Here is a 9,152-nt window from a genome sequence, read left to right as displayed (position 1 = left end):
ATATATATATATATATATATATATATATATATATATATATATATATATATATATATATATATATATATAAGCAGTGCGTTATAGTAAATAACACATTCTGAAATTATTGCTTTATTAATAGATTCAAAACAACTGATTATGTGTGGTCTATATTTATTCATGTTTTGTCGCTGAGACATTTTGTCCACTGTGTGTTTGTAAGCATTATAGTAACTTGACTGCACAAAAAACACACACAGCGCTACCTACTGATTAATTCCACTCTGTCCTTATTGAGACATGTGATCTACTGCTATTAATGCGCTGAGATAATTGTACTGGGCTATAATTACAGCCTCAGACTTCAAAAGTGTTTTGCATCTAACATCAGTCTTCATATATAAAGCCTGCGATTTACAGTAAAACTTAATTTAAGGCAATAAGTCTCACAGATTATGATTAGGGTTAGGAATGGAGATAGTATGCGTGCCATCAGAGATAGACAGGTTAGAACAGGATCTGAACAATATTACTGCACAATGCTGCAGGTTATGAAAAATAATTAGAGATGCTTGTGCGTGTATGCGTGTGTGTTTGAGGAATAAAAACACACCCTCACTGTTTTGAAGTTGCATATTACAGTTTTCACAACTTTCATTGCGTGTGCACTCTCTTTTAATTCCCCTCCAAATGAAGACCATTATTCTCACTCTTGCATACTGTTATTAAGGGGGAAAAAATATTAAAGTAGCTATTGCATTAAAAATCTTAAGTGCACATTAATGAGAAAATAATGCACTGCAAATGATTCTCGCCTTCTATTCTGAGCACAGAGGAGATGTCACGGGTATCAGACACACTGAAGCAAGAACCAGAAGTCTGTTGTGTGTCACCAAAACAATAACTTCATGATTATTTGAAAAGAATACTGAAGATAAATGGACAATTTATGTCACATTGTATCCAGTTTTATTTTTTAAGTGAGATGCCAGAGCTAATAAAAAAGCATCAAATAGGCAGCAGCCGGTTTCCAAGTTGTTTCTAAAGGTTTCCTGGCATCATGTCCAAAGCCTCTGAAATGCAAACTATAATTAGAGAGAGAGAGAATGAAAACGAGAAGGAGGGGAGGGAAAGTGCTTAACGTTAAGTGCACAATCGGGTGTTTGAACCGCTCAGAGTTCAGGCTTCTCGGTTTTGTGTTGCTGTCAGACTGTGTCACGGTGTTAGACTGTGTACTTTTGTGAATTCGCAGGAATAAAGATGAGATGAATCAGATGTGCGCGTATGAAAGCGAGGGAGTGCTCGCCTGCATAAAGAAGAGACTAAAAAGAAGAAGCCGAGAGGAAAAAAAAACCTCGGCTTTGGTTTTTCAGGCCCACTGGCAGAACTAAACAAATGGGTGCGTATTGCAGGGGGAGCACATTAACTGTAACGGCTCTTGATCTGTTCGAGCTGAGAGTGCTGTCGGCATGGCTAATAAACACTTCATTTAGTTTTAATGGTGCCGGCGCCTCTCGGCAGCCTTCAAAAGCCCTCTTTATTTGGGTCATTTATGTCTTTCCTCGAGGAGCACCCCGGGGACGCGGGATCTGTCCACACCGCTGCGTGCCGCAGCGTTTGAAAGCAAGGGGGAAATTAGTAGGGCTATCTCTAAAAAATAAATAAATGATGGGCAGAATGCCGCCAACCAGCCCGCTGAGCTTATTAAAGAGAGACGGCGAGAGACACTCACAGAAAGAGAGATTTTAATATGAATTTTGCACCTTTTAATGTGCAAGTATTTTTCTTTTCCTCTTTGATTTTTCTTTTCTTCTCGCCCTCCCTCCGTCTTCGCCGGCTCTCTGTTTCAGATGGAGTAAATGTAAACATGGCAATTATGGATTGTGTGAGAGTTAATTACTGGGTGTGCTCCTGCCCTGGGGGACGTTTGGCAGCGTGTTTGCGTTGATAAAACGTTCTACTCATCAGCAGCCCTCCAATGGTGGCCGTGCCCTCCGAGAGTGGACCGAAGGGAGCCAATCCCCGGAGTCCTCGCGGCTCAAGGACCAATTAGTATTAAGCAGAATTAATCTAAACGGAATATTGCCATCCACAGCGGGTCCACTGGAGGTGAGGGGGAATTAACCGACCGGATTGATTGGATGGATCTTTTTAGCGGTCTGCTCTTGCTTCCTCCTCCTGAAGTAAAGATTTAGAAAAAAAATGACACATTTGGGCTGGAATGATAGACTGCTCTTAAATGTTTTAATGAGGACAACAACAAACAAAAGTGAACACGGCTCTGTGTATAGTACACTCTTAAAAATTGTAATTCTTTATTAGCGTCTGTGGTTCCATGAATAAATTGTAACCTTTCCATTGCACAAAAGGCTCTTCATAGTGAAAAAAGGTGCTTTTGATCATTAAAAGGTTATTCACACTAAGAAATGGGTTTCTCTAACTGTTCACTAAAAGGAAATGGTTCTTCGATGGCAGGGTTTCCCAAATGGGGGTTTGTGGTGGAAATGAAAGGGGTTTGTGACTTGATGAAAGACTAATAATTATATTGAATGAACAATTATAAATAAATACGAAAAAAATAAATGGGATCGCACTATAATTGTGATATAGCTTTCTGCCATAATAAAAAGACTGCAGTTTAATTAAATAGCTGTATAATCTGATGTACTGTGTTTCAGAGTGAAACGTGGCACTGTGTTCATGCAAGCAGCTCATGATCCGGTGTTTTCATCATCTCACAGTAAATTTAGTAAAGCCCATCTCAACATGTGCTGTGATTTTTAGTGTGCATTTGAGAATTCTAGTTTTATTTTATTTACACATTTACATCATTTTTGTGGATAGAAGTTTACAGAATTTCACCAGTATTCTGGCAAAATAAAAACTGGAGGATTGAAAATGATAAAAACTTTGAAAGTGTATTATTAAAGATTATTAGTAATGTAACTTGTGTAAAACAATTATTATCATTTTGTCTAAGGGGTTCCACCGCCAAAAAAAATGTTTGGGAACGCTTGTTCTATGGAATCACTACAAAAACCCCTTTTTTGGAAAAAAGGAATTATTTTGAAATCCACATCGCACATACAAATGCCAACAAACAAGCTGGCCATTGGATTTAGAATTTTATGAAAAATAACTGTCATGTTCACACTGCCCCAACAGACACTGACAAATGCTGATTGAACATGTTCACTCGGGTGAAAACAAACCCCGACCAACGCCGTTTGTCTGTGCGGTGTGAGTTGGACTTAAGAGTGTATTTGGACATGTACATGTGCATTGATCTGAGGCTAAGATTTGGCCTCCACACCCTGTCCTGTTGTGGTCGTTTTTTTGGTTCAGATGAGCACCTGCTGGTTCACTTCCCTCATGTCCTGTATCGATTTGGGGCAAATGCAGCTCCATTAGGGTGCAGTAAGTGTGCACGTTTGTTTGGAATGAGAGATGTGACACTCGCGACCCCAGCTGCAGTGTAGAATTGATTAGCTCAGGCCGAGAGAATAGGAGTCGGGTCAAGGTTAACCCCGCCAGGCCTCATGCACAATTATGCTACATTACTCTGTTAGCGGTCAAACAGGAGGGGTCCTGCTAAGCTAATCAGCACTTTCTCATCATATCAGCGCTGACAGGAATTCACACCTTTTCATTTATCCGGTTTTCTCTGTTTTCCATTTAGCAGGCCCGTCCCGAGTACGCTGGTGCACCTGACTCGAGCATCTCGGCGGAAAGCGCGCTCATTTGATTACCTGGAAACGATTAGCGCTAGTTGTCCCGCGATGTTACGCTAATATGCTCAGCACCACAATGCTTTCTCACTGGAGTTCTGGTGTAGGAGGTTGTATTCAGATTTCACGAGTTAAAGAGTTGATTTAGTAGCCCGTGGAGAGCGAGTCGGAGTCTCTTTGCCTCCGAGCCATCTGCGTTCACATCAAAAGCAGGTCAAAATTCACAAACGTCGTTTCGCGCAAGCAACCCCAGCGCGTGTTTACACGTAGACTCTGGAAGGATGTAAAGCTACGGGGTTTTATATGCTGTGACAGCTGCTGAGATGAGCGCTGCGTTTGAAGACTGATCTCCTGGAGTTGCAGGAAGTGTTGGGGATGCTCGAGCGAGTGAGAAGCAAGGCAGTTGCCTTTTATGATAGTGTGATACACTCTCTCTCTCTCTCTGAGAGACTGGTTCATTTTTGTGTTTTGAAATATTTCCCTCTATACATGCGCTCACACATACACTCGCTATCGGTAATTTCTTCCTTCGGCGATTAAAGCAAGGAAGTGTCAGAGGCACGGCGTCTTTGTCTCTGTCTCGCAGTGAAACACTGATCCCCCTGTCACATCACACCTAATCCCCTCATACAGCAAACTGCCATTGTCTTCATTTCACTTCCTCTTCTCCTGCTCTGCTGTCTGTCCTCTCTGTCTCTCTCTCCTACTGTCTTTCACTCTTGTTTATTTACTTTTCACAACATGCTGGCATTTGGATGCTGCTTTGTCTTGGAGCAGTTACAATGTCTATGACTCTTTCATGTGATTTCACTCTTTAAGAAAAAGCATTTATCATGAATCAATATTCAGTCTGTGTCTACTTTAAATTGCGTTCACAATGACAGTGTGATGCGGCGGTAAAGTGACAAGAAATGACTCATTGTCAGTGAGAGATGATTATGTCCAGCAACATGAGCAACACCGTCTTTTGATGGTGTCGTTGTGTCTAGCAATTGAACAAGGGTGTAGGATTTTTTTCCCCTGCCACTGTAGAGGATATAATTAGGGATGCACAATATGCCATATCGATTATCATTCAGCCGAAATGACTGATTATTCAGCTATTATTTACCAAACTCACTTAAAAGTTGATTTTTTTAATTTTCTAAATATTGTTTTTTCATAATGTACGTTAGAATGCTGTGATGAATTTAAAACATCATTATAATGATGTAGTAATTAAAACATGATTTCTAATTTATTTTTTATAAAATAGTATAGAATTCGAATTGTATTAGCCATTTATTGATTATCAGCAATTACATGAAAATAATTCTTAGATGATTTAAATTGGAGTTTTTGAACATTGACTACTCCCTAAATATATTTAAAAAATAAATGCACTGAAAACAGTGTCAGAGGTTGTGAGCATTCTGAGTGAATTTCATTCGTATATGATAATCATAATTGCATTCGTGATATTATGAGTTGTTGTGCTGAAATTTGTTATTTATATTTTATAAACACCTCTCCAGAATGTAAATTTTTAGTTTGAAGTAAATCGATTTTTTGACACAATTGAATACATTTTTTTAAATATTTATCTGCAATGCATTTGTGTATTATTTATGATCAGATTTTCTACAACTATGGTCAACTAAAGCCTGGAATACACTACATGATCTTTGCCCCAGTTTTCCGCCAATGTACAGTCTAGAGAAGTTGATGCATGTTGTTGAAAGTCAGAGCCAGATTCCACAGAAAATTGCATAGTGTATAATGGTCACAGACTCAGATTCTTTTAGCTTCAGACTTTGATTCCATCCAGTTGGAGGATATCAGACATGTTTGATATTTTGAGCTGATTTTAGAAGGCATATTGTTTTTATTTGTCACGCGTCTCAGAGCAACAAGGCACACGTTAATGCGTGAGTTTGCTCGACAATCTGGTAGTGTGTGATCCTCAGTCATTTAGTGTATGATGCCCAGTTTTCCTTTGTGACTATCTACAAAGTCAGTAAGTGTATGATGCCTAGTGTTTTAAAAATCTGTTCATATTTTAAAAGTCTTGTAGTGTATTCCAGCTTTAAGTAGACCACAAGTAACATTAGGACATCTACTAGTGAGCTCCAGTGATAAAATCACTGTCAGTAGGCGCGTTTCCATTACCCTTCAAGTTGCGCAAATTGAAATTGTGAATTGAAAATTTGCCTAATGGAAACGCGTCAATTTTGCAAAAACGCCCCTATATCGCAAAAACGTTTTTACGCTCGCATGAGGTGGTTTTTCAGGCAATGCGAAAAAGTAATAATTCGCAAAACTGCAATGGAAACGGCTTTTTCGCATTTACAGGTCACATGGCGTATGTAAAGTCATATGATCATTCTTCAATGTACTATAACCTCCAAGAAACACTTCATAAGTGGCCGCGCTCCAGTATGAGGGGCTTTCCCTACCATTAATGCTTAAGACAATTTACACTGCACACATCTGCGGTGCAGTGTGGCTCTGATACGGCCACTCAATTCTTGTGTTTATGTTTTTATACAGGCTATGGTTTATTCCAGCCGCGCCACGGCCTTTCTGAAGCGGCTCTCTTTGCTGCTTCTGTAAAGATACACGCATAAGCCTCCTTTGAATAAATATAGCCAAAATCCGTTGCCATGACTTATCGCAAAAGGTTACGTTAAAGTCTCATAACATTGGTTAATGGAAACGGCGTCATTTCGCAATACATTTTTATCGACATTTATAAAATATCGCCAAAGTTTTGCGCAAATCTGAAATGGAAACACGCCTAGTGTGATCTAGGCTTTAGAGGAAGAATGAATCAATGAATGAAGCAATGTACAGTATGATGATCTGAATGGAAAGGGTGAATGAATGAATGTGTGATATATTTACCATATTATATCATTGAGTGTGGGTGAGTTGTTAGGCCTGATTTGGGTTTGGCCCTTTTGTTGCGCATGTTCTCAGGTGAAGAATGCTGCCATTACAGATCCCCCACGTGATTTACTGGGATCAAGCACAAGTGGAGGCCTCGGGCTAAGAGGGTCATCATGACAATTATACAATCTTGTTTTCTCTTTCTTTGCTGCCCTGCCCTACATTCCTCTTGGTAATTTACAGCACTGCACTGAATAGCTACTTAATTTTGGCATTTGTGACATATTGACATATCTTTGCTGTTAAACAATGTTTAAGGTGGAGATACATGGGGTATAATTACAGGTTCACTCTGAACCAGAGTTTAGTGAGATGTCAACAAATCCAACTTTCCAAAAGAGAATTACAGATAAAAGAGACGAAATTCGAAGAGAGCAGACATGTTGTTTGTTTAACTCTACTGTCCGTTGTCCTGACAAATCTGGTTAAAGGAATTGTTTGACCGAAGCTGTAATTAAAATAATTTTCTCACCATCATGTCGTGTTTTGAAGAATATTCTGGCTGCTCTTTCCCATAGAGTAAGATTTTTGTTTTGCCAGGGTCAGTCGAAATTCCCCCTCTGCTGTGGATTTCAAATCGTATTCACATTCAGATATTGTTTGTCAATATGGGTTGTGTCAGATTTGAGGTTAAACCTAATTGGTGTTTGTGCATCTCATGTGGATTGTCATTTAAATTAAATAAATTAAAAAGTTAAGTTAAAGGAAGTTAAATAAAAGTTACATTTGGAATCTTGGAGTGAAAATGGAATGAAAAGTAGGACGGAATGTGTAGAAACCAGGACAGAGGAAACTTGTTATGCTTCTCTGGAAAAACAAACGTGCCAAAATTAGTTTGAGACAATAAATAGTGATAAACAAACAACATGCACAAAGTGTAGAGCTGCAATAAAAACACATTTTCTTTATTCTTGCTCCAAACAGGCATATTCCAGTGGTCTGTAAATCCAAAGCAGCTTGTTGTTAAATATCTAGTGAAATATCATGTGATCATGAGAGCTCATTAACAATATTTTCATTTTTTGAAAACTTGGGAAAAATTATAAACTAACGACAGATGTACTATATGATCACTTTTTTCTGCATCTGTCTTTCCATTTATCTAATGCTGAGGGTGTCATCTATAGTTTTGTGGGTTTCTTGGATATCCCAGTGTCCCAGAATGGTTTTGTGTGTGTAGTGTTTGTTTGTGCCACCTTTTTATGCTTGTTTTAATTGTGGCGAGAGGAGGAATCTGCGGTTGCATGCTCTTATGCTCAGAGCACGGATAAGGGCCAATTATGAGGAACGCAGAGGGAGACGGAGTGGCAGAGACGGGAGAGGAAGGCCTGGTTTGCAGCTGGCCTCCTGACTGGTGCAATGCAGTCTCTCTCATGTCTCTCTTTCTCTCTCTGCTCTTGTACTGTAAAGTTCTGTAGTTGTTAATTTTGGTTTCCCTTTTCTCTCTCCAGCGTCTGCGCTCTGTGTGGCCAATTAGAGCATGGCTTATGGGGGAGTGTGGAGATTAGCTGTGTTCTGCTGTTTCCTGGCCATGCTGTGCGGAGGGATCGAGTGGGTGTGTTCCTTTGTGCTAAACGCTTCCTCTGTCCTCAGGACAAAATGCAGGCAAGGCAAGTAGAAAAGTACTACCCTGAACTGGGTAGCAGAAGAAGAAAAAAAACTCACTTCTGATCCCTGGGTGGTGCTTTATTCCGATTTGATAAAAGGTGGTTTTGGCCTGAATAGTTTGAGAGCCTCTGAAGCAGAACAAGTTTCAACTGCACAGATGTGTCCGTCCTACAGTGACTGGTCGTCAGGTGTGGCTCAATAGCTGGTATGGTTATTTGAGAAGTTGGTGTCCTGAGGTGAATATGTATAGCTACAGAGTTAAGGTCCTGACCCGGGAGGAAGCTCGTCTTATCTCCTTCCATTCGCATCACTCAGAGTGATAGCGTTCAGCTCATCGCTGTGTGATAAAGAAAACAGCACATAATTTGTCAGGCGAGGCCCACTGACAAGACCCCCATTAAGATCCCAGCCTGAGGCTTTAGCTGGACGAGTCATTGCCTGTCTGTTTTGAGTGACAGTTGATAAAGCATCGCCTGGATAGCTAGGACATATTTGTTTACAGATCACTCTCTGGCTAATTGTAGGTGTCTTTTTTTCCCAACCCAGCGTCCCTCATCGCAAGCTTCACTCTTCTGTCTGTCTTCAAACTTACCGCTCCCCTCCAAATGAGTCTTGACACTGTGGAGAAACGGTTAATGGATCTATGTAATGGCTTCTGATGACAAACTCCACACTTGGAGAACCATGTAATCTCTCCACAATTAATTAAAGTGCTTACCGCTCTCTTACACACACATATGCATATGTGCACACACACTCTCCTCCTCCCTCTCCTTTTCTTTTCCTAAGCAGATGTGGCTAAATGACAGGAATAGCATCGCTGTCAGCAGTAAAAAATGAAGGCCTGGCCTGTTAACAAAGAGAGGGGTGATGTGAGACACAGATGCGGGGTTATCGCTGCCGTAACGC

The 9,152-nt window shown here is 40.2% G+C and overlaps 1 protein-coding gene across 1 annotated transcript in view; it reads left to right on the top strand.

The window, feature by feature from the left end:
• LOC107560393 (alpha-ketoglutarate-dependent dioxygenase FTO-like) overlaps nt 1-8,874 on the top strand; it is a 126,165-nt gene extending 117,291 nt beyond the window's left edge. Inside the window, exon 9 of the mRNA XM_016244556.1 lies at nt 8,790-8,874. Coding sequence (XP_016100042.1) covers nt 8,790-8,859 — 70 coding nt within the window. The 3' untranslated portion in view covers nt 8,860-8,874. The remainder of the gene's footprint in view (nt 1-8,789) is intronic.
• Nucleotides 8,875-9,152: the final 278 nt, after the last annotated feature.

The sequence above is a fragment of the Sinocyclocheilus grahami genome, unplaced genomic scaffold (genome assembly GCF_001515645.1).
Source record: "Sinocyclocheilus grahami isolate Dianchi unplaced genomic scaffold, SAMN03320097.WGS_v1.1 scaffold723.1, whole genome shotgun sequence".
NCBI lineage: Eukaryota > Metazoa > Chordata > Actinopteri > Cypriniformes > Cyprinidae > Sinocyclocheilus > Sinocyclocheilus grahami.
The sequence above is the reverse complement of the archived record's forward strand: the minus strand, read 5'-3'. Positions and strand labels throughout refer to the sequence as shown.